This window comes from Toxotes jaculatrix, chromosome 6, assembly GCF_017976425.1.
Source record: "Toxotes jaculatrix isolate fToxJac2 chromosome 6, fToxJac2.pri, whole genome shotgun sequence".
Taxonomy (NCBI): Eukaryota; Metazoa; Chordata; class Actinopteri; family Toxotidae; genus Toxotes; species Toxotes jaculatrix.
In genome coordinates this window covers 874049-900820 of record NC_054399.1, presented here as the reverse complement: position 1 = coordinate 900820, position 26772 = coordinate 874049, and the positions used below count along the sequence as shown (strand labels likewise).

Here is a 26772-nt window from a genome sequence, read left to right as displayed (position 1 = left end):
AGTGCTCCCTTTTCAGCCCCAACCAGACAAAATACAAATTGACCTCGTGGATGCCACACTAAGAGATGAAAGCAGGAAGAGCTAAAATCCCAGACAGAGTACACACAGCACAGTTTTCTCTGCTCTTATGAAAGTTTCAATTTAGAGACAAAAACACGAGTTACATAAGACAATACTGCATTAATCTGCAAACCACACACGACACTGAAGTCAGAGTTAATATATTAGAAATGCAAAGCATACCTCCACAAAGACTTGCTGATTTTGTGACACCGTGTAGAAGGCCTGCCGTGTGGGGCTGTTGGACCACGCTGTGTTGTACAACTCCATACTGAACGTCATGTTGTTGACCGGTTGCCTGGCTGGCCCCGGCACAATCCTGGGAAGGGTTTCTGAGGTTTCCTGGTTCTGGTTCTTTCTGTATGTGCAATTGAACTAGGAGGGGAATAAGACAAAGCCAATACAAATATCAGCAGGGACCTGACATCAGATTCCATTGCAAAGCACTCTAACCCTGCATGACTGTGTCTTAATGTTTGACCACATCAGGATGGACCAGGAAACAGGGAAAGAACCTAAGAGATACTGTATAAACACGATCAATAAGTGGGAGACAAGGAATGGATGAGACAAAGGAAAATAAGTCAGCAGAGAGAAGAAGGAGAAACTTCAAAATGGAAAATGTCAGGTCAAGTTCATAAAACAGACATCATGGAAAGATGGAGAGATTTCAGGAGCCAGATGAGGCTTTACTAGCACCAAGGGACTCTGGGAAATGGAGTCTTCTTCCAACTGAGCATGATTTACATGGAGATGTAGATGATCAGTTGTTGTTGGTCAACTTTCACCTTGCGATAAAGTGCAACTCTCACAGAGAAAGACCCACAATAAGTCCACTGTCTTACCGTTATGACAGACTGGTGCTCTGTGGGCTCTCCCAGTGTCCTCTCTACCTCCCCTGAGGCCCTGAGGCCCACCACGTCTCCGGATTCCAGATCCACATAATCCAGCGGCCCACCACTCCCATCCTTAGTCTCAGCATGACTTATCAAGACCTGCGATCCACAGAGGAGTCTGTTACTCACACAGCCTAAGCCACATCAGTGAGTAAGTGAAAGGAAAACTTTCACTAAAAATCATTTCCAGGTTTTTTTTTTTTTTTTTTTGCAGAGTTGCTTAATTCAGGCAGAGATCTGAATCTTTGAGAGGGGTCGCCAAAACATTCTGTAACCAGTGAGTTGGATTAAAAATGTGGGAATGTCCTGTGGCCTCAGCAGTGGGACTCACACTGGACAAAAGCAGAAAACATACTTTTAATTTCTCAGTAGAGAAGAGGTATGTCAGAGTCTGAGATCAGTACACGCAGCGTTAAGAACATTTTTATTTAATGAGGTAAGAAGAAAATTTTAATGACACTAATGTTTTATTTTTAAAAGTCTGCACCAAATGTTAGCTGAAATGCTGTTGGTGCCACTACTCAATTAAATCAGCAGGAGAAACAGCAGCCAAAGCAGATTATCTTTGATGTGTGGAGACCTACACAATGAAAATGAATCTCTTCTGACCAGAGATCAAAGGTTATTCCTGCATCCAAGCACTAACACAAAGGATGACCTTGGACCTGTGCCCTGGTTTTCAATCTGTATTGGACTGAATATGTGTTGTTCCAAATTTCCCCCACAAAACATTTCACAAGGTTGGGTAGGAAGTGATTCATCCCTGCTTGTTAGAACAAACACACTGAGTGAATGCATCCCATAATAATGAAGATAACTGGGCATGTCAGATGTGAATGTCGAATGCCACAAAAACACATAAGCGTTTGTCATTACGTGAAAAAACACAAGTCTAACGGAAATTTGATTTCTCATTTCCCTTTTTCCTTCCACTCTTCTTGTGAGGCCATATAAACCGTGACTCTGCAGCACATTTTTTATATTTTCCACTCATGCACAAAAGAGGACAAAACAGTTTTTGGACACATTTGTGGAAACAGGGCCTAGAAGTCAAGCTTCTGAGAGGGCATTTCCCTTTGCAGCAGCTGACTGATATTTGAGGACTGCTGTTGCTTAGAAGACATTCTGTCAACTACTGTGGTGAGACACTGACTATAGAAGGGACGAGCATCGATACCAGACGCTTCTCTGGCTCACTCAGTGTCGTGTCCGTCGTGTGTTACTCGATAGAGGGGGTCTAGCAAGTGTTAGCTGTCTGTCTTTCACGGGTCCAGTTGCAGTGATGACGACTTTGTCAGTGTCGGAGCTCACGTGAGCAGGTAGTGTGATAACCTCAGCACCCAGTACGTTACCCTGAGTGCGATAATGCCACACGGCAACATTCAGAGTCAGGGAGTCGTATCTGCTCATAGATGGTGCTGAGTAACAGATAGCAACATCGGTCTTTCCCAGATGATTAACTGCCTGAGCGTCTGTGGAATTACTAACTATTTTTAGTGCCTGCCCACACAGATACTGCACCAACCAAATGATCTGTGTAAACATCATCAGCCCTGTGAAGACCTCTAACGTGGGACCTCTATCAGCGCAGACTTGGACACATTCTTTGTATCTATATTACAAACAATGAGGAGTCTATTGCCATGATTTGTTTTCCACAACGACAACGTAATAACAGATATTCCACTCACAGAGTTGATGTGGAGGGCCAGTGGGCTACCCTGCACGGGATATACGGTGGTCTGACAGCCAGTCAGAGGAGTTTCCAGGGTGTAGTGGGTGGCATTGACTGTTGCTTTACATTCTGGGTCTTGGAGAGTGAGGTTGGCATGAATAAACCCGATCGCCTAAGGGAACATCAAAAAAATGACAACATTGGATGAAGAAAAAAAACCAAACACTTCCTTTATTAACTCATTTTCAGAACAGTAAAAAAAAAAAAAGTCAAAGCGGCTGTGTGAGACTTCAAGTTCCCAGGAATAAACAAATCCCACAAGGTGGTCTAGCTCTAGCCCCAGCGTCTCCTAATTACAGTCTATGCCAGTTTCCATTCTGTGATGTGGGCTGACTGAGCCGTCCCCATGCACAGACGCCAAATGTTGGGAACAGTCATACTTGCTGCGCTGTCAGCCTGTGTATACCAGGGACAGCAACGGCAGCGTTTCTCATTCTACTTATTTCAATTAACTGACAAGTTAATAAACCATTAGATCTGTGTGTTTGGACAGTTCCTTCATTCACCATCATTACACTGGCCATCACAATAACATTACAGATGCCTGCACACACTGGATATTTTTTCAGCTTCATATTTGCCCTTTGTCTAATCCCAGTGTGGGTGACATTTATTCAGCCTCCTAATTGGTCCAGACACTGGTGTTCTCTTTGGGCTTCCTCCATCTTTTTTGTTTTCTGATCTTCTTGTCACTGTTTGTCACATCACGTTTGTTTCACTTGAGAGGACTTATAGACCCAAAAGCAACGCCATCAGACTGAGGAAAGCTTTTTTTAATTTGCTGTTCAGACTAATAAAGAGTTTTACCAAGAAACAAACTGTAATCTAAAAACAGTGTTTGAGTCATTCATCCTTTTAACAGGAGGATTTCCTGAACTGTGTTTCTGTGCTGTTAGAATTTACTGCTAATCAACCAGCTGATTGACAGAAAATACAGTAATTCAGTTTGATTATGTCTTAATTTTAATACCATACATATAAAGAGAGCTTTACATGTGCTCAGATCTGCCTGCTCCTCTCAGTTTCACTTCATCAGCTTTTTAGTAGTAAATCATTTTAAGCAGCAATAAAACTGATAATTAATTTGATGCAACACAGTGTAATTTATATCTGTGTCCAGTTTCCAATCTGAACTGAAACTGTTTTGTGTTTCTGGTTTTGTGAATGTGTGTTAAGTGTCTTTTTATGACAGAATTAAACAATTAAATCAAACTATTAATCATCATCAGAAATAATCATTAGCTGTAGCTGTATATGCTTCTGGGCATCATGGATCTATGACGGGTTACATCATGGTGTCCACTCACTTGTAGGCTCTCTTTGTCGATGCTGACCACCATCCTCGTGTCCTCACACTGCACACTGAGGCCGACACTCAGAACACCCTGCTGCTCCTCCGGCTCTCCGTTCTCCCAGGGCCGGTCGTCAAGGGAGGGGGGCAGGGGCAGGCGCAGGTAGGGAAGGCCGTCAGGCACGGACGGGGGGAAGGGGAAGTTGAAGGGCAGACCTGAGCGTCGTGAAGCTGTTCCTGCCCCTGGATGAGGACTGGAGTCACGCAGGATGGAGAGCTCTGGAGGCAACCTGCTCTCCAGAGGATCCACCACATCTGGAAATCACACACAGTTACAGACTCTCAAGGCTGATTTTACTACAACTGTAAAACTGCTTCTCAATTTCACGCTAGTTTCCCTGCAAGGACAGTGAAATGTACAATATGAGTGAATAAAGTATCTATCTATCTATCTATCTATCTATCTATCTATCTATCTATCTATCTATCTATCTATCATCTGAATGTGAACACATTGTATTTTAACTGTTGTTTCAACCATTATTTAACTGAACACAGTATTTCTATTTCTGTATAATCTAAATGGAGTGGGAAAGTCAGAGGATGTTTCTTCCGTTTACCAGGCTCTCTGAGTCGGATATTGAAGTGGTTAGCCACAGGAGTGCTGGTGTACGACGTGACTGGACTGTAGCCGTGATCTTCTGCCCACTTGATCAAGGCTTGTGGTCCTGATGGCAAGTGCTGCTTGGGGGATTTTGACACTTGCATCAGTCTCTCTGTATTTGAGCTAACACTCACAGTATCAGAGGCCTGTGGACAAGAAAGCAGAGGTATAATTTCATTTGTCTTATTGTATGTTCTTTTGTCTTATCAAAAATACAGAGTTGCTTCTAGAAGACCACACATTTAAGTCAACTCCTTTAAGATCTTCAGATACAAAAGGCATGATGTACTGCTCAGGAATGATCACAGATACTCCGCTTCAAGTCCAGTCCTGCACTTGAATAAGTATAAAGTGTGAATCATGTGTATGAGTGTGAGGTAATAGGCGTGTCACAGCTCGATCAATGCTGAGAAACCAACACGTTAGTTTGCTCCTAAACTGCGTGTCCTGCCCTGCTGCACACGCTCCCTGTGTGAGGGACGGCTGATTCGTTCTCACAGCCATTTCCCACACTTCCATGTCTCCTGAGCACAGCTGAGGAAAACCCGGTTTCTGACAGAAGTGAGGCCTGACTTTTACGAGGCTACCATATCACATCCATAACGGATGCTCTCCCAGACACTGGTTGCACAAGCAGAGCATCCTGTGTACCGCTGCTGTCAAGTAGAAGTCAACATGTGAGCTATTGTGGAGCTACTAAATGACCCTGTGTTTACACTGACCATCCTTCAGTGGTTCAACACAGATGCACAGCAGCACTCGCCAGTTGTTGTGTCTGAAGCACAAAACTTACACAAGATCACTGTGGCCCTGACCTCTGACCTCTGACCTCCAACACATACTGACTCCATCTTTGACAAGCAGTGATAATTTGTGCCAAGTCTGAAGACCATCCAGACATAAAATGAACGTAAGGTCACAGCGACCTTGATCTTTGACCTTTGACCTCCAAAGTCTACTCAGTGCATCCTTGAGTCACAGTCAACAAAGTGCAAAGTTTGAAGACAGTCCCTCACAGGGTTCTTAAGACACTGGTGCAGAGCTAATGTGCAGATCAGCAACAGTTCTGAATCTGTTGTGTTGTTTGTTGCCCTGCACACAACAAACCCGCTCCATTATTGTACAAGGTCCAAGTGTTAAGTGGGTATAATATACGTTTCACAGGCTCTGAGTTTACACTCACACAACCTGCCTGACTCACTGTACAGCAGTGACCAGGCAGCTGTGCAAACACACTGCGCCTGGCAAAAGCGCTGTGTCATGGCTAGAGCTGCCCTGTAGGGGTATCAGCTTTACACTCTGAGGAAACACAGAACCTCCTGCACACCTCCACTGAAATCAGTACAGGCCTAACAGAGCAGGGGGGTACGTGCAGGTCGGAGGGGTCGCATGGGTCAGCCACAGAGTAAACACCACATGTCACCAGTCTCAGCACACATGAAATGTTATGGGAGATGCAGAATGTTGGTTTCTTTCCATTGTACTGCACTGAATATTTTGTTCCAGAAACAGGGTTTAAAACTCCATCCCTGGGGCAATTACAGCCGTTGGACAACTGCCACTTCCCTATCAGCATGATCTACGGTTAAACTATTCTTCCAAAGTGTACAAAGGTGTCATATTCGTACGGTTCCTAAGGGTCCTGAGAGACCTGAGTAACACTAACGAAGATTTAATATCAAAACTGTATACTCATGCTCAGCATTGATATGCATCAAACCACTTTCCTAAGTAAAGGGTACTCTGATATATTGTAGTAATTAGCCAGCGTTTATCTTTTGTGTGTGGCGAGGAGGTCCTAACAGCTCACAGCTTAACAAAGTGCCTGAGGCAGGCGCTGCTCATAATTCACTGTATGACTGATGAGAAGCAACTCCGATTTCATGCACAGCTTAAGCAGTGCAGTAGCCTTGGCTCTGCAAATATGTGATGCCCCCACCGCTCCCACCCCCGGCTCTCCGACTGCGATGACAATCCCTGGAGCTGCAGCAGAGCTGCAATGTATCTGTGCATGGAACGTTTTTATGTGCTGCGATGCTGCTAGCTTACCACCACATCCAGCTTGCCAATCACACGGTGGGCCTTGATGACCCAGTTGACAGACTTGGCGCACTTGAGCAGCAAGACAACATCGCGTTGCAGGGGGGCATCGTCCTCCAGAGGACGTAGATCCACTATGACATCCACCTGGAAGGCACTGCAGAAAAGCAGAGAGAGAAGAAGAATTCTGGATGGTTGGGCTGACACAGTGTTATCATGCTTTCTGTGTCTGGCCAACTAATTAAAAAGCTGGATGCATTCCCAGAAAAAAAGCAGACATATGCACTGCAGACCAGATAGCACTAGAGTGAGATACAGCACAGCTACCAACACATTCCCAGATTTGTGGTCTTTCGGGTTTACAGAATAATCACTCCGCTGAGGGAGTGAAGAGATAATCTGGACATTCAGACCCAGTTTTGAAATATCTTTCTCAAAAGAGTGAAAAGACCACCACAACCCCCCCCCCCCCCCCCTCCCCCTTTTTGACCTCAAAAATAAACTATGACAACATGTATTCTTGGCTTTGGCTGCTCACCTGCTGGAGTTGGGGGCTTGGAGCTCAATGATGTGGACCTCTTGGTCTCTGTCGGGTCCAGACAGGACACAACCCTTTGATGTCTGTGGCTCCACATAGCCGCCCAGGTAGTTCAGAGACAGGAACTTGGTATCAATCTTACAGGTGTCAGAAAACACCGGATCTGAAAGCAGGGAGATGTTTGCGTTACTGGTCGGGGTTCTGTGAGGCTATGTTGATCTCCCAAAGGAGAATATGGCTTTTTGTTACTCCTCCACCACAGAGGGGTCAGAGTCTGAGGTCAGCTACAGAGATTTCAGTAGGGTGGATGTTTGCTTTGACCCAGCCATTCCAGCTGAAGAACAGTTTCCCTGCAACCCTGCAGATGGTATTCCTATTGTCTCGCATCCAGAATGCACTGCTAACACGAACAAGCCTTTTCTTCTTGGACAAGGTGCTCTCTTTGGCACGACCTGTCTTCCTTTCAACCTATCAACAGGGAAATTACTCTTTTCATTTTACGTGGGAAAATGAATCCAGGTATTCTACCAGAATACCTCCACAATAACAGGACAATAATATTCATAAACACATTTAATCAACTATTCTAGGGTTTTTTCCTCCACTTTCACAACTGTTCAAAAATTCGTTAGCTGCTAAAACAGTACCTTCAGAACTTAAAAGTTAAGCTTCTTCTCAGAACCCGAAGAAAACACAGGACAGATGCTTCCTTATTTGGCAAACAGAGCCTTGGATAAAGTGTAAACTGAAGGTTGGCACCTTCCTCTCCGGAACTCTTGTGGCACTTTTAAAGAGCTGAGGAGAGACCTGGAGTGCAGCCCTGGGTAGGAAGCAAAGTGAGAATCTGTCCATCTTCATGAAACACTACTGAAGATGTGAAGGAGTGGAAATCTACAGCGCTTTGCTTGAAGTAAACATCATGGCACTCTGGGCTTTTGCCAAACCACAGCCCCCTAATGACACAAGCCCTGCCTGAAGGCTGAGCAACCACTCTGCTCTCCACAGCAACCAACAGCATAGAGAGAGAACTCATGACCAGGAGCAGTGGAGCCATTACGTCTCTCCAGACATGAGCTTTGCTTTATTTCCATGAAGGGAAAGATGCTCATTAAAAGCATGTCCTGCCTGAGAGCTGACGTATTGTGAAGTTGGACATGCTGTGTGTGTTTACTGTGTGGACGGCCAGTAGAGACTAAAGAATCGAAAGTCCAAGGCTCACACATGTGTGAGGATCAATCATAGCCTCCCCTGTGAATGCCCCAGTGCTTCTTCACTTCAGACTCTGTGTCCTTCTTTATCTCACTTACTGGAAAAACTGGAAAGGCACAGTTCATCTCCTGCTTACCTCTGCTTTTTTCCCACTGACATCTGGTCAACTTACTGTGTATTCCCTCCACGAGACATGAAATTACATTAGCTGTTGTTGTTCTTCTTACACTAAATGAGTCACAGCACTTTGCAGAGGAGACAAATGATGGATGTTTCTCAGGATTCTAATCCGTTGGTAAGATTTTGCTGGTGATTAAATTTCCTCCATCCAAAACTTTCACCCTATGATTTTATGAAATCGAACCCTGTTTTTGCTGCTAATAACAGTCAGTTATTTTCCATCAGGGGGCATTCACTGTATTTACTTTGTGTTATTATCTTTTTAAATGGTAGTTTACATTGTTCATGGTGGAGCCTGCCACTCCAGTGCTGGGTTTCCTGCCTTCATCTGCTTCAACGCAGCATGAGCCAGTGTTACCGCCTGTAATGTTATCTCATTAATAACAGTCTCACTGTTTAATATTCACTCTCAGCTGCGTCAGACCTGTTTCAGGTCACTGGTAATGCAAACCCAACATTTCCTTCTGCTGCTCGTTCACACCGATGATGTTCAGCTGGTGAAACCCAACTTGACTTTAGTTGTAAAGCAGCAGCAGGAAATGCAGTGTATTTGTGTCCCAGGCTGAACTGACAGCAGTCACTCAGAAAAACACACCTCACCATCCTGATGATGTGTTTCTGTTCATTTACTCATTAGTTTACCTTTTTCTGATACTTCACATAATCATATATGACATTAATAACAACTCAGTCTTCATTAGTACAGCAGTGCATGCAGCATGATGTGCCAACATCTAACCACAGCATCGCTACAGAAACCTGTGGTTTAACGATGAAGTTTCAATTCAGCATTTTGAGTTCAGAATATCTCTACACACACACAGAGCTAAGTACGAACGCAACTATTATTTTCATCATTGATTAATCTGCCAATTATTTGATCAACTAGTCAAATAATTGTTGTCTATATAATATCAGAGAATAATTTCAAAATTTTGTTCGCATACTGACAATAAAGACTCTTGAATCTTGAATAATGTAAAATGTAAAATGTCCAAAACCAAAAGATATTCAGTTCAATTAAATGGAAGCTGGACCTAAGTCATTTTGGCATTGATTTCCTGTCAATCCACTAATCAATCAATGAACTAACTGTTTCAGCTAACGGATCATAAGTGGTGCCAAAGACAGACAGTATTTATTTAAACATGAAAAATGCCTAATGTTTGAGCCCCTGCTCTTTCTTTGTTCTTCTGCGATGAGCAGCCTGTTAAACCGTGTGAAAGGGTAAATGCCTGTTGAGGGAAGGAAATTCTGTTACCAGAGCAGAGCATATAAACCTCCAGACACAAAAGCTAAGCAAAGTTGTGGGAGCTGAGGGGGAATGGGGAGGTGTGCCTTGGGGCCTAGAGCTATGTTGAATTTTGGGAGTCTAGCACATACCTTCACCGACTTTGATGTAGATTTCTTGAGTCATCCTGAGCTCAGAGAAAGAGGTGACTGCCCTGTACTTCTTCTGGGCCCAGCTGAGGAGGTGCTCATTGCCATGGGGAAGGGTCTCCTTCTGGATCTGGCACAAGATGGAGAAGTTTCCCGGCTGAAAGCGGACCTCTGAGCCCTCTGATACCTTGAGGAGGAGAGAAGGTGGAAGTGTTAGAGGACAAAGGAGTAGCTGTGATAAGATGTAATCTCAGCTCTATGCAATGTGATAGCAAACGCCAAAACACAGGAACAATAACTGCATGTTTTAGTGATGCCCAGCATCCATTTCAGTTATCTACTAAAGTAAGAGAGAGGGAGAAATCGCATTCACAAAAAAATCTAATATTTTAAATGCAACTTTTCAAGATTTCCACCAGATAGAGACGGTTTTTAGGAATGATATAAAATTCATCTCAACTGCACTCATCCTTGTTTTACACAAGAAATATGAGACTGTAAAATGAAGAACCTGCAGGCAGATTGGAAAAATTAAACCCACTCCCTAAACATTGGTAAAACCTATCCGTAACACTCCATCCCAACCGTTATTTCAGAGCTTCTACAAATACGCTCTGTGTATTTTTACATGTGTTCCCCTACACAATAAGGTGTCTGGTTTCCAGTGTTTATACAGTGCAATGCGTTGTAGTGCGTCATCACAAATGTGTCTGTCTGCCTCAAAATGGCCACAAGGGCAAACACAGAACACGCAAAAGCTTGACAAAAACAGGCCGACAAACTGTCAGACAGCAGGACAGTCGGTGGTCACTCACACACACACTGCTGAGGGTTAAACCACTTGAATAAAAACACATTATGAATGCATTTGGATATTTTCCAGAGGACATTAACTTACTGAGTACCTACCCTCACCCTAAACCTCTGAGATCACTGAATACTACAGTGACCCTGTAGGTGGTAGACTGTAAACAACACAGAAATCAGGGAGACGTCTCTGTGGAGAGCAAAGACGTGCTGATTCGTGTTTGACAGGGAAACTGGTCGTAGTCGTATTTAGGAGGGACCACCGCTTTGGCACTTAATGGAGCTCAGCCCATATGCTTCATTTCAGAGAGATAAACATTCACATGTGCTGAAAACCTACTGAACAATCAAATGAGTCCAAGTGCACAGTCTAGACAGCCTACCTCATTTTATTTCCACGCTTGTTTTCTTTCTCCCAAGGTATCGTATCTGTATGCCTGAGCTGAGACACTGCTGGCAGGCCCAGTTCAAATATTAAATCCATTTGAAGCCAAGAGGACTACGTAAGACCACTTCTCTGTGATGATGGTATGAAGTTGTCCCTAAATTGCAATCACGCTTTAATGATAATAGAATAACATCCCTTTGGGGGTGTTTAGGTATTTCAGACATAACTGCTCAAATCCCCTCATGTGCAACATCTGTCTGACCTCTGGACGCTCCGCTTGATGTTCCTGGCATTGTCACCAGAGGCAGTAAATACTGAGGCCGAGGAGACAGACTCTATCGAAGAATCCACGTAGATTTTATTTTTAGTGTGTTTACTACGGTGAGAAGGAACACAGAGGTGCCCTGGGCTGATGAGGAGGGGCTGGGGTTTCTTCACTAACCTTGCCAAGCTCAGCAGAGTTTATCAGTTTAATTGCGGGAATACGACTGTAATTAGTCGCAAAGAATTAGAGGGGAAAGCCTGAAAGCCAAATTAGCTCCAGGCCTTCCAGAGAGCTGGAAACCTCAGGAATTTGAAAGAGGGAAGTGAGGGACCCACTCTGGGCTTTAACAAACTCTCCCCTCCCTCTCCCTCTCCCTCCCCCTCTCCCTCTCCCTCCCCCTCCCCCTCCCTCCCCATCACCCTCCCCCTCCCTCTCTACCCTTCTGCATGCCCAGTTGACAGACCAAAAAGTGCTTTAAGTGCTGGAAAGCAAAGGGCAATTTCTGTCATGGGCTTAAATAGGATCTAAAAATACAAATATACCACACTGCATACTATTTACATAAGCTGTCACTCAATACAGTTACTAAGCACAAAAAGCCTCGTTACATCTGAAGACTGCAGCGGCCATCATAAAACTCGGACTGATTCGAGATTAAAACTGAGCACAGAATGTCCAATACATCTACTGTGTTTATTCTCATTTCAGCAGTTTCTAAAAAACATCTGAAAGCTCTTGGTGTCGGATTCACGTTGCTCTCGTGACCAATCGGTTTTCTTCTGAGCAGCAAGCAGCAGCCTTCTGCCAAATAAAGCATAGGCTCACTATATGAAAACAAGGCTCATCTCTTATTAAGCACTCTGCTGCCATTAATGCCAGAAACCTTCCTGATGAAGAAAACTGGATATTACCTTTACATAAGAGCAACTTCTCAGACTTGGCCTTCGAGATGAAACAGAGAATGCAGAGGAGACGTTAGCTACACACCATGGGGACTGAAAGTCATGCTTTCATCTGCGTAATGGTAGAAACTCATGTACTCATGTTTGTGATGGTATTTGCAGGCGAGCAAGTTGCTGCAGCAGATCAAATGGTAACTGCTGACTTCAATAATATAAAATCTGTGTTACTTCAATATCATAAATGTGTGAATCATAATACTCATGTACTTTTAAATTATAAGATAACATTTGTCTCCACCGTCTGCTGTGAGAAAAGGACATCTGCCAGGACTGAGCCTTCTGCACAGGCCTCAACTTTCAGCAGTACATTCCCTGCCTTTTCTGCCTATAAGCAACATATTATGGCCATATGTGAAGTATAAAGGAGGCGGCACGCCAAATGTTTGAGATCAATTATCACAGAGCTGTAATCCTCCTCTGCATTCTCACTGAGCAACACCCTGAGCCTGGGAAATCACAAAGGGCTGTTTGGAAATGAAGAGGTGTTGCAAACAGAGAGGGGTGATGCAAAGTGTAGAAAGGGTTGATGGATAATATGAGCATGCAATAACTCTCTGGTGATATTAATGTGATAAATGCTTTTGTGGCTGATTCGATCTTCTCTCTCTCGATGAGACACAGGGAGCTAATCACGCCGCTCGCTGCAGATGTGCGTGTGTTCCTGTGAACTGGCAGGCTCTGCTGTGGAGAAAACAATCCCATATGTCTCAGCGCCACTCTGGAGCGTTCCTCTGCCATTCCTGTCTCCAAATAAAAACCAATAGTGGCTGCCCATGGTTTCCATTAACAATTACACTGACAGAAGTGCTCGTGTGTGTGAGAGCGAAAGAACTCAAACTACAAGCTTTCAGCTAATGAAAGAAATACAGGAGAGAAAAAGGCAACGCTTGGCAAACAAACAATAGGCAACTGAGGCCAACAGCAAAACTTTACAGTGTTGTTCCATCAAGAGTCGTAAAACATTTGCTGCACATCAAGCAGAGACGCAACACAACCCTCCTCCCTCAAACCCCCAAAAGAAATATATACATTTGGCCACAAAGTCAACACAGCACACTCTGCACATGTGTCTCACTCCGTATCCCTGTGTCCCCTGGTAAAATAAAATTTGGCCTGACTTCAATGTTAATATTTCATGTCATTTTAGACCCATGATGATTCCTGCCTGCTGCTGATTGACACGGAGCGCTGCAGAGAACATGTTTTACAACAAAAGTCTGGATTCTGGCATTTTAAAAGCCAACAGGGTCCAGTGGCCAACAGCAACAGCTCGACGTCTCTGAAGCTTCTCCAGGCAGCCCATCTGTGTCCGCGGAGCCCAGAGCACTGGGACCAGGAAACAAGGACTGGCAGGCCTGATTCAGAGTCCAATTAGCCCCAGGAAACAGTCTCTCCAATGGAGAAGCAGAGTGAGGGAGGTCTGGCAATGGGATTCTGTTCTGAAGTGTTAAACCCAAAACCAGCTCCTCCTGAGTCTGTGGCTCTGCGCTCTCACCACACCTGAGAGGCACAGATCAAAAAGTGCAGGAACTGGAAAGCTCCCACGGAAACACCGGCTACTTCACATCTGCGGTGGCGATACACGCATTCTGCGGTGGCCGTGCAAGTTTTTCATTTAAGTGCCTGTTTCTAAACCCCTCCCCCAAATGATTATCCAATCACAGCATAACGGCCATAACGAGGTGCAGCAGGTCTGCCGAGCTTCAGATTTCCCCACATGTTGGAGCGCTGCACACGGGGCTGCGCTCGTGTTTCAATCATTAGCATTCATTTGCAATTTATTCAGTTTTTATGAAAAGAGGGATCATAACAGTTCACTAAGAAGGCTGGTGACTGCTGTTCCAGCAGGACGTTGTGTTTGGTGGCATGTTAAGTGTCATGTCACTGCGGGGAGAACCTGAGAAGAGGAGCGGCGTCTGTTACTCCTCTGGGTTCCGGCTATGTGCAGTCAGGCTGGTGGATAAGATACCAAGAGCTCGCACTGCCAGACGGCTCAGTGCTGTCACTCAAACACAAAAATACTTAACACCTAATTCAGCGGGGGCCCCTGCAGTCAGTCAGAGCCATTAGCTCAGCTGTGTATGACTGCAGGGGCCTCCTTCGTCACCGTTAAGATTCCCTTTATCTCTCCTCGCTCCGCTGAAACAGAGGAAGAACAGAGAGAGCAATACGTCAGCTTTCTCTCAGAAACTATATTTTTATACGTAGTCAGAAGAACAGCTGAGCATGTGTAGCTACTGTGAACTAATCTGAAGATACACATTCGTCCAACACAGACACGTATCCTATCATTTCAAACGTAAAATCAGAGCAACACGTTTTCATTTGACATTAAGCAGAAGTGAAATCTCCTAACTCTGCAAAAGCACTGACGTCCAACAGCATTGCACACACACAGACACACACACACACACACAGACACACAGACACACAGACACACAGACACACACACACACAGGACTGCTGTAATGATGGCTGTCGGCTGTTCTGTGTCTGCCACCACTGACACAGGGAGACGTTTACTGTGATGCTGACCTGCTGCTCCGAACAGAAAAACCCAGCTCACTGGCCTCACATTATCACAGCTGAGGAAAATAGAAGCCGGCCAGATGCACATCCATCTCCATCTCGTGCATCACGATTTCCATTACTACAGGAAATAATAATTAAAATGAGTATCTGACACCCAAGCCTCATGTTCTGTGTATTTCTCTGAAAGCTATGATCCGCTCAACAAAATTATAAAAAGAACTTTTTATGCGTTTCAGCTTAGTTCACATTCAGTTCAATTTAGCTCAAACGTTTCTTTAAAGGCCAGAGGTTTTGTTTAGAACAACAGATTTTCTCTGAGAATTCTCTTGAAGGAAAGATTCATTTGGATGCTAGATAACCTAAAACACTCCCTCCTATAACTACGCATTTCACAACATGTTTCATGTGCAGTAATCACCAACATGTCTGCATGATAAAAGTCATGTGTCAGATAAGACGAGACATATTAATACTCTGTCTGTTCTATATGTCAAAGAGGCCCGAGTACAGAGAACCTGTAAGTGGAACACAAAGCTCTTTATATAATGTGAGTGTGTGTGTGTGTGTGAGAGTGAGTGTGTGTGTGTGTGTGTGTGTGTGTGAGTGTGTGTGTGTGTGTGTGTGTGTGTGTGTGAGTGAGTGTGTGTGTGTGTGTGAGTGAGTGTGTGTGTGTGTGTGTGTGTGTGTGTGTGTGAGTGAGTGTGTGTGTGTGTGTGTGTGTGTGAGTGAGTGTGTGTGTGTGTGTGAGTGAGTGTGTGTGTGTGTGTGTGTGTGTGTGTGTGTGAGTGAGTGTGTGTGTGTGTGTGTGTGTGTGAGTGAGTGTGTGTGTGTGTGTGTGTGTGTGAGTGTGTGTGTGTGTGTGTGTGTGTGTGTGAGTGTGTGTGTGTGTGTGTGTGTGTGTGTGTGTACAGATGAGCCTGTGCATGATGCAGGGACTTCGCAGAACATGTATATTCTTCTCCGTGTCACACTGGCTTTCACGGCAGGATGTTTTGCGCGTGAGAAATAAGCAAGAAAACACTCGACCACATATGGAAATAATCTGCGTACCTGATGCTGCATTCTTGCAGACTGCTGTGGTGTTAGCATACAATTGAAAATGATTACTCCTGGGAAGCCAAAGACTTCAGAGCATATAAAGGGAAAGACATAGGTTTTCAAAGCAATATAGTACAGTTAAGCCACAGCTGAGGCTTCTGGGTCTCATTTTGCTATGATTTTCTCATGTGATACACGGGCTTTGAACACGGGCAGCGAAGCAGTACATTTTTACATTTTTTATTAAGTTTCCCAGTGAGGCCCCCTGGTACCTTTACTAAATATGGCTGGCTCTCCAGGGGACCTGGCTCCAGCTCCACTGAGATACCCCTCACCAAAACGGCTTCTCTTCCTCCCCCTCATGTGCTGTTGTGGTACTAATACAAACCTCCAGGAAGTTATTTTGATGTTTCTGACAAGTTCTCTCGAGTTACTCGTGATTCTGTTCTCAAAAGAATCTTGGGAAATGAAGGCAGAGTCTATGTGCCACTGTTCACTTTAAGTCAGTGAAGAAACCTTTCTTGTCTTGTTGAAATTTGGAAGACTGGACACTAACTGTTAAGATGTAAATTATTCACAGATCAGTTGATAAGCTTCAGCATTTCAGGATTTCAGTCGGTGATAGTTTGGATCAGCTCCTTCTTCTGCAGAGCTTTAGTGGCTCAGTGCTTGCTACCACACATTCCCTGTTGTTAGGGTTTTCGTGGTAAACGGATACGCTCTGAACGATTTGAACAGCTGCCAAGCCATCAACAGGATTGTTTACAGCAGGGAGGGAGGCAGTGGGGACACGGCCCTGTGGTCGCAGAGCCTGAATAAAGCTGACAAAGCACATTTCACCTTTTTAGAGAAATATGTTCCACAGTCCTGTGTGAGGGAGCGATACTGGTTTGAGTTCGTCAAAATAAAAACAGTAAAAAACAAATAATGAAAACTCTCGAAATCAAATTCTATTCATATGAATCAGAGTGTACCACCGTAAAGTCGAATCTTATCCACCTCCACAATTATCATACGACAGAAAACGTGTGGAACTCCTCTGAAGGGTTCTGAGAACAGTCCCGATCAGACGATGAAACATTATGCATGAAAACACAACACCTCACCACAATGACTGTGCACGTATGCCATCCAGATCCAGAGCTCTGATCATGGGAAATTTGTTTTGTTTTGTTTTGTTCTGAAAGGCCTCAAATTTACATCACTTGAAATATTTAACTCAGAGAAGAGGGCTACTGAAATGGGAATACAGCTCAGCCTGTGAGGAAATGAATACAGTTTTAGGAAGTGGGATTTAAAGGCTTATAGTGATGCTGGACTCACATGAAAGGTATGTTTTATGCCCAGGGCCAGGTTGTCTGTCTTGATCTTCCAGATCAGAGGTTGGGGGGAGTTAAGCACGAAGACCAGGGGCTTCTGGTGGCGCATCAGAGACTGGATGGGCTTCAGATGCAACTCAACCTGGTGAGACAAAAAAAAGAGTCAAATAAAGGAACAAGACACATCAGGATCAGTACATCAGTATACTGAGGAGAAGGGTATACAGAGAGAAAATTTAGATCAGTCACAGTACGTCACATTTCACACAACGTACAATGTCAAAGCTTTGATTTTCTCATGTTCACTCAAATATAACCAAAAATATGCAGCGATCCACGGTCACCATCCCGCTGTAATCATGTTGTAGATTGTTCTTTATCCGGCTTTGTGTTTGTTTATGTACTCACTTGCTGTGTTCTCCCTAAAAGGCACTCGCTTAGCTCTGATATGTAGCCTCAGTGGGATCTGAACTTTCACACAGTGGAGTCTTTGTTAACCGAGGAAAAAAACAGTGAGTGGCGAGTCTCTGTTACCATCTCTACAGCATGCAGCTACGCCTTGGGTTCTCAGACTGCCATTAAAATAGATTTTCACAGTCTGTTGGTGAGGCGGGGAAAACAAGCTTGTTGTTTTGGGACCTAAACTGTTGTTTTTTTGTTTTCAGTGTTAAGACTTGTCTGGATCATTTGGACCAAATCTAGTCAGGTGGTTCAGGGCCTGAGCATTCACCGAACCCAAGCACATCGCAGGGAGGGATCTGGCTTTCCATCATCCTCTTTTAATCTTTAAAAACTTCTCTATAGATGGTCAATATTAGCAATACCAGTGCTTACTTAAGAGTTATTAAAAATCCTTGATTGTTCTCTCAAGCACCATCAAGAACTGATACTCTGGAGGGCGTAGTGGTTTGTCTGACGCTCTTCTTCAGCCTTCCTTCCCTGAGTTTTCCCAGACTAATCATATTAGCCCCACTCTGTGTGTCAGCAGTAAAAGCCTGTAAATCACTCATTCAGCCCACAAGGATCCATATGATATAACAACCCTTACAGTAACTTAATCAGTTACGGCTCACAAAAACATTGGCCTTTGCTTTTTACAGTAAATACAGCCTTTGTGCTTCCATTGAAGCTAATAATGGAGCAAACAATGTGTAATTACACTGATGGAGATGGTAAAAATTAGTTGACAGTTTAATATGAGGAGAGTTTGAATGAGTCAGAGCTACGAAAAATTAAAATGTTCATACCAATAATTTGTTTGGATGTGGTTATGGAGTGTGTATTACCAGGATGGAGATCTAAAGTCGACATGGAAAGCATTAGCATTTTGGTGGTACAGTGCACTTCTGCTACAATCACATGCTCTTTACTTCAGTCACCACGAATCACATTTACAAACAGTTCTGTTATCTTTTATACTGATGTGTATTAGGACAAAATGAACCACTTATATAAGAGTCTGCTTTCACCCTGTCAGTGTTTTCCTCTTCTCTCCTGCAGCACTGACAGTTTCATGTGCTGTGTGTCAGGCTGAAAGTTGAAACTGTGCTATCACAAACCCTCAGCAGGATCCTAACAAGCCGTTCAGAGGGGAAACGGTTTACTTTGCTGCTGTCACTGGTTTATGGCAGACGAGGCTGGGTGGAGCTCATTACAGCTAGTACTGATTTTTTTTTTCACTGTTGTCCAGAACAGTCCAGTCAGATATGCAAAGTGTCAGAGACACTGTCAGACATAACTTACCAGCAGTTTATCATAATTATATCGTCAGCATTCTGTGGCCACTTTTAAATGTCATGATTATATTTTAAAATTCTAAACTGTTATCAAGTATAGCACGTACTGTATGTACCGAGCCTTGCTCGGTAAAAGTTCAGGACATAAACAACAAGCGACTGCAGCCTTCATCAGATTTCTTTCATGAAAAAAAAAACAAGATAAGCTTGTGATTATGCTCAAAACAAACCTTTATCCTTTATCTGCCAACATGGATGAAAAGTCCTTTAAGGGCCAAATGGATCACAGGGCACATAACCATAACACCAATGCATTTATTTCAACTAGTAAAAGGGCAACATTCTGGTAAACTACCTTCTATAAGATAAAATACAGCAGTTACCTGACTGGCATTTTTTATTTAGGTGAGATTACTTTCTAAAGTGCTGTTTGAACCTTAAAGCTCCATAAACCTTGTTAACCTCAGTAAATGTTGTTCACTGCTGTAGAGAATGCAAACACAGACAACAATCACAATTTCAATTGCAATTACAATAATACAGAAAAATTACAGCCAGGTGTTTTCATGAAATCTGTAATTTCATCAGATCCACTGCATGCTAAACTCTTGTCTCCCTGAGCAGAGACGTATTCCATCCAGGAAAGAGTCATTTTTTTCTATTCTGTATATCCTGACAGAATGATGATGATGCTGCATGAGGCCATTTAACAACAACAGCACAGAGAGAGTGAACACGAAGCATCAAAGCCTAATTATCAGACCTCCACAGATGAAAGCCCCGGAGGAGAGCGAGACAAAAGAGAGTGTTTGGTGATGTGGTGCATGAAAGTGCTGCAAAAATCATTAAAAAGTCCCTCAGAGACACAAAAATGGAAGAAATTACTGAACACTTATCTATGAGGCAAACTGGATAGTGATCCAAACAAACACATCAGAGACGCAGAGACTCTCTGACAGTCTCTGTTTCTTTCTTGCCCCTTCGTCCAGACTCTGGAAAAAGCGTGTGCATCGCTCCTCTGAGAATAACAACCACCAAGATATAATCATACCTGGCTTGGCTTTGAGGCCCTGGCTTTGAGAGATGGAAGAGAGAGGCAGAAAAAGAATGAGTGAGGGAGAGAGTTGTAAAAGATGAGGAATTTTAAAGCCAGACAGAAACCTTTCCAGAAGACGTGAGTCACCTGCAAACACGCATAAACAGAGAGGAAGAGGAAGTGCCAAGAGGCGCTGAGGGTGAAAAAGGAAAACTGTAGTAATTATTACTAGCATTTTTCAAAGTTCACTAGCTAACAGTATTAGAACAGTGATAACACCTAAATCAGTTCTGGGTTACACAACGGGCTATAAACAATGATCAGGACTGAGGTGTATCTCTGCCCATGGAGCTGCTGTCATGAGGTTTGGTACGGCCGCTGCGCATAGCAACAGACCTTGTCACAGGGCCAGGGTGTGGAGAGAAGAGGTGCAGAAACACCAGGCATCAAAGTACGTAGAGAGGGGGAGTCTGCTGGGGACAGGAGGCCACGCCTGATTGATCATCAGGAGGCTGGCACAGGGATTTGGGGTCCAGTGTACATTACAGCTAAGGGGCACATTTGCCAGCAGCCTGGGATGGAGGCTTGTCTAGACCTATCACATTACTGAAATTAAACTCCACACAAGGGACGACAGCTGTAGCAGGATAAGCGAGGCCCGTCACAGAGCATGCCATTAGTGGTGGTAGCATGTGTAAACAATGGAAATGTTAAAAGAAAAACAACACAGCTTCAACTTTAAGCTCTAAATCAGCTCCAACAACAAACATAGCACCAACTGGAATGAAAACTCAAAAGATAAATCGCACACAAGCCTTTACTGGATAACAAAGCCACATGGTTAGACTTGGATCCAGCTGATGCCTGTGACACTGTAATGGTAATGGCTGATTTGTTTGTGCATGCATATGGTTGTAATTTCATGACCTTTCAGGCCAACTAAACCACACAAGTTTCAAGTGTTTCATAAACACTGTGCATCAACACTGTAATGTGAGACTTTCATAGATAAATATTGTGCCCAGTAATGTAACCAGCAGTCCTCCTGCAGACGGAGCTCAGTATCTGCAGGAACAGGGAGTTTCCTTTATTGATAGAGTTAATTAAGTACCCGATGATCCCTGGCGATTCAGAGAAAACCCAAAACATCCTTTAATTAGCCAAAAAGTCCGAATAATCTGGAAACACACTCTCCCTCCCAGGAAATAATCATCAGCCTAAGCAAAGAAGACAGCACAAAGCAGTCAGTGGTACGAAACAGAAACACACTGAGCACACACTTGGTTTACATGTTTTAAATATGTATGAGTTAAGATCAATATCCAAGATTATAATAAAAAGCAACTTCACAGACCAAACTGGGCAGATAAACTGGTGCGTGGTGAAAACAAAGAGGGCTGGCAAAGACCTACACAGTCATGGCGGCAAGAGGAGAAAGGCACACTGCCTGGGACCAATCATACTGTGTTATCTGATGTGTGTGTATGTGCGTGTGTCTTGTCTGTCTGGATCTTGGTTCTTTCTGGATCACTGAGAGTGTACAGAGGGAAGGGGAGTCGGGGTGAAGGAGCTCAGTGACGGAGGGGAGCCAGACCCAAACCTGCTGAACACTCTTATCAGTGCCACCCACATATGTTGAGCACAATGTAGATGCTACCTGAACTGAGATGGTAATCAGTCTGCACTCAGCTCAACGCCGCACTGCAAGAAAACAGCCTGAAAAGACGTCAAAGTGAGACGGCAGCTCTGGATAGAAATCTTTGGGTGATATGGCCGAACACGCTGAAGAAAACATGGCGATGAGGCGGAGGTCAGGAGGACAAACCAAGATTACAGAGCTGAAATCAAAACCAACGTTCTTTAACAAATCAGTATATCTCCTCCGTGGTCTTTACTTTGACTTGTGTTTATTTCTAGTCAAACTTGTACTCACCAAAAAGAAGAAATTTGAATTTGACCTATTTTTCTGCAGTGACAGAGCCCCGACATGGATGTTTGGTTCAGGCGATGTCAGTTTTCAAAGTGAGTGTGGAGGGGTACGGCCACACACCCACGTACCCAGGGTGGGTGTGTGGAGGGGTACGGCCACACACCCACGTACCCAGGGTGGGTGTGTGGAGGGGTACGGCCACACACCCACGTACCCAGGGTGGGTGTGTGGAAGGGTACGGCCACACACCCACGTACCCAGGGTGGGGGAGGGAGTTGTCTCCTTGCCTCGATGACTTCCACTCAGAAAGTGAAAGAAGTTAGCTTAGCATGCTAGCTTCCACTTTCTGAGTGGAATACAAACTTAACATCACAGTATGTCCTCCGAAGTGTTTCATGTCTTTAAATCACTAACAAGTGATCACCAACACTATGTCAGCCTGTGGGGAAAGTGGAAAAGTACGTATTGTGTCAACGCACGTTGGCTAAACTGGGCTGTGAAACGCACGTCAGTTCAGCTTTAAGTGGATAAAGGAGGAAATGTGCCCCTTGTGGCAGGTTGTGTGCACGGTCTGTGTTGTATGTGAGTTCAGCTCATATCTTACTCTGAGCTCTTGCCAGCTGTTTGTGTCTGGTGATCTCCTCCAGCTTTTCACTCACACAGTCAAAGATATCTGCGAATTCCAGCTGATAAAACAATCCTCTGCTTCAGAGCCAGTGGCTGTGTTTGATGTTTGCCTTCGGTAAACTGATTAGAGAAAGACGGCCCATTCCAGATATCATCAGCCCCTTTTGTCTGTCCCACCCTATCGCCCGACCGTATGCCCTGACAGGGCTCCTTTTCTGAGTTGCTTATTTTTGCTCTAAAATTAGCAGCAACTTGAGAAAAAGGTGTCGGCCAGAATGTCATTCTCTGTATCAACACAGATGTGGTGGTGGGTTGTTAGCAGGGTGCAAAAGGCCACGTTAGCATGTGACAGAGGGTACATATGGAAAAATGTCCAAACTTGATACCTACACCGACGGAGCGGAGCAACGGGAACAAAAAAAAACACACCAGGGTGAGGTCACTGTTTTGGTAAAGCTTAAGTGGCAAAACACCAACACCTTCAGGTCAACAGTCAACCCACGAAAAGATATTTTGCCTCAAAATCCCCAGGGGTTTAAAGTTTGGATGAAATACGAGCACAGAGTCCAGCACAGCTCGCTCTGACTGTAACTCTCATTTGTTCACGTACTCTGGAAGATTAGATCACTACCTTCTGAAACACACAGCCTCGACCTGGCACCACAGGCTTTACTACGACTCCACCGCTCAGCCAACAGTCACTTTACTAGACGTTATCCAAGGTTACTGCCTTTCCAATCTGGCCTGCCTCTCTTTAGAGGCCCACATGGGTATGTGAGAGAAAAAGGAAGCTTCTGTTACTTTGATCACCGGAGCTGAAGAAACCATCGCTCTTTATTTCAGACAAATGCGAATAACACTTTAGAAGTAAAAAATGATTGTCCAGGTGAGCCAGTGTCCATACTGGTCATTGATGGAAAACATGAAACAAACCGTCCACTGTCTGAAAGAAACGTAAAAAAACAAAACTGTTAGTCTGAAGTCACAATCATGTAACGCCAGCTTGATAAATTTCCCTCAGCATCATGCATGGGCATCGTCTGAGGCGGCTGTCATTTCAGGACATACACAAAATGACCTCAATATCAATAAATTCTTCTTCACCTACATGGACCAGTGAAGCACTCATCTGTCTGCTGCTTCATCTTGTTTGATATAATAATACAGAGGAAAATCATCTGTGGTGGAAACATCTGAACAACCACCTGAAATCAGCTTCTTACACTTCTTAGATTCCACAGCCATGTTAGCAAAGCTTTAAGCTAAATGCTAATGTAGACGTCCTAATGAGCTCACGCCGACATGCTAACATGTTGTTCACCATGTTTGATTAGCAAGTTAGCATGCTAACATTTGCTAATTGGCTGATGGCTGCTGGTAGTTGATAATAAACCAAAGTGCTGGACAAACTGGAATTTTACCTTGATGGCAGCGCTGAACAAAGAAGCAGCACTAAAGTGACACTGACGCGGCAATTACAATTCCTGATTTCTCACGTTTCAGTACTGCAACAATAAGAATGTAATCAGCTGCTCACTGGTGGAAATTATAGACATCCACCGAGTGATTAAATACTGTACTGTAACACAGTTATTAGGCAGCTGTACTTGGTTTCAGTCATTTGTTTTCTGTGAGGGAGCGCTCGCAAAACACGGCTGAACCAGTTTCCACATTAATTCTTTCAGGCTGGTACAGAAGCCTAACAGCTGCTGCTACTTGTTAATCTAAATCAGCAGTACCTGTAGTAAACACCAGTGGTTCTAACCATCATACTTTATTATTATTTATTATGGACACATCAAGAGCTTAGCTTTATCTGCTCCTTTTAGCTTCAGTCTTACAGCACTGGACAGCCTTTAATCAAGCACACACATTAATCTCAGACGAAGATACTGCATCTTCATCTGAGCAGACAGGGACACACGACTTGCACATCACTGGAATACAACCCAAAATATTACTGTAGGTACTTCTAGCTTCTTGAATAAATGATTATCATACCTTCTCCTTCTGGTCTGTTATTCTATGGTGACTGCAGGCCCTGTAAATGTGAGTATATCCCAGACAGAGCACTATGCACAGTCACTGCTGAGGTGTTCTGTTGCACTTAATAACTGGGCTTTGGTGTGGAGATTGGCCCGGAGCCAAAGTGTGTATTCTGAGTCAGGTCCAGCTGTGCACTTCTCTCTGTGGATAACAGTTCATACCCCCTGGTTAATACCCACACAGAATGGGTTCACCGGCACAGGCCGGAAACGATTCATTGCTCTCACATCTTTCCTGAAAATATGGACAAACTGAAAGCTGCGACTTTCGCATGTGGACGTGAAAGAGATGTGAAGCAGGCCTCCCACATCGCAGCTGCAGGATCTGAATGTGCCTGTGTTTGTATAAATGTGTCTGAAATTGACCATGTGATCCCCCTTATCCGTATTAGTCCATGCACACTATGTGCAATCGCAGATTTATTCCCTACCAGGTCGTTTTTTTTCGCAAGCACAGAAAGTCACTGGGGCACATCATGTTCTCCAGCAGCCCCTCAACCCAGACAGCCAAAGCTCAGCCACAGGCACCTCTTGCACTACAGGCCATCATTTCAAAACACCCAAACACAGTCTATTCTGTGGCCCAGACACCACTTCCTCACCATCAGCAGAGGTGAAGAGAAGTCAGAGAAAATCTACATAATCAGAAAATGACCAGGCACCTCTGTGCTGACTCAGAAAACAAGCAAAGGATACATGTGCCAAAGCAAACAGGGAATAAGACCCATTACTGCATGCTTCCAAATCAAAGGACTAAAATGGATTAAAACACTAAAATTAAGAAGGTTTCCCCAGTGAGGGATAAATGAAATACTGCAGTTTAAATATATTACTTCTGCCCAGGAGGTTATTATTTACAGTCCTCAGCCCCATTTCCCTAAAGCATCTTAATCTGAGAATAATTAAGTTTAATTAATTATCTCTAATCCATAGACTCACAGACAAAAAAAAAAAAAAAAAAAGACCTGTGTATTTCACTTTTTTTTTTTCCTTCCATTAACTGCACTGGCACACACTGAGCAGGAGCAGGACACAAACTGTTCAGAGACATTTTCAGTGGAATTCTCCTTTAGTTTCCTTGAGTTTCATGGTTATGTTTGTTTTCAAGAAATAAGTTCACTCACTGCTCATAAATAAGGAACAGCTTTCATTGGTCAAAGATAAAGAATAAAGAGCAACATGGTCCTTTTCACAGTATCCTTGCCCAAATCTGGCAAGGATCTTAAACACTTCAAGCTTCCCTTCATTTTCAGCTCCCCCTGTCATGAAAGATCAGGGGCAGAACGTGTCAATGAGATCTCAGCCTGACGCACCGTGTGTCCTTGAACACAGTGTTGGTGAAGGCTAAGAATTTAGGAAGAGGGTGCTTGTGTCCGAACAGGCCAACCTGTGCCCGCGTCTCAGGTGGAAAACTCATCAAGGACCGGAGTGCGGGTGGGCAGAGTGTCTGAGTGTCCTTTAGGGGATCTTATCTAATCACAAGCAGAATCCTCCACTCACAGAACGAGCCTCTGCAGGGCCACCTAATCTCAGCCAGGGCTGGAGTGACCTTCTGTAGGCAAGGCTGCAGGAGAGGGAAAGGACAGCTGGATTTCTGTCTCCTCCACATAAGTCCTGAGTTGACCATGGAGATGATGGTTTACCAAAAAGTAGATGAACTGATGTGAACAGATTTTACAGACTCTCAAACTAAAGCTTTTACTGGGCTATCCATCGGAGTAATGCTGTGAGTGGTCATTCACAGAGTTACACAGCAAATTATTCAATACACAGTTTATCCAAGAAAATTCAGGCTCCACTCATTTTCTTTGTGCATTGTGTGAAACTGTAGCTGCAGAAAAACTTTTTCTTCATTGCTGAACTTATCACTCTCCTTTGAATCCTAATAAATAAACTCTGCAGGAGACTGAAAAATATTAACTCTGGACAAAATAACAAATAAAAGCACACAAAAATCAGTTTTACAACCAGACTCTGCCAGTTGACTCTATCTATGAACCATTATTTGGTTCATCACTACCAGCAGAAGCGTCTCTTGAGAGCAAGTAAAAACAAGACGTAGTCTCATGGGTTGGGACAGTTTTAATATCAGTT

General features: G+C 43.9%; 1 protein-coding gene across 1 annotated transcript in view; it reads right to left on the bottom strand.

Moving 5' to 3' along the window:
• tgfbr3 (transforming growth factor, beta receptor III) overlaps positions 1 to 26772 on the bottom strand; it is a 65428-nt gene that overhangs the window by 15930 nt on the left and 22726 nt on the right. The window contains exons 4-12 of the mRNA XM_041040032.1: positions 17309 to 17446; positions 9997 to 10180; positions 7225 to 7387; positions 6696 to 6843; positions 4603 to 4792; positions 3999 to 4297; positions 2648 to 2803; positions 906 to 1055; positions 244 to 435 (exon numbers count right to left, since the gene is read on the bottom strand). Coding sequence (XP_040895966.1) covers positions 244 to 435; positions 906 to 1055; positions 2648 to 2803; positions 3999 to 4297; positions 4603 to 4792; positions 6696 to 6843; positions 7225 to 7387; positions 9997 to 10180; positions 17309 to 17446 — 1620 coding nt within the window. The remainder of the gene's footprint in view (positions 1 to 243; positions 436 to 905; positions 1056 to 2647; positions 2804 to 3998; positions 4298 to 4602; positions 4793 to 6695; positions 6844 to 7224; positions 7388 to 9996; positions 10181 to 17308; positions 17447 to 26772) is intronic.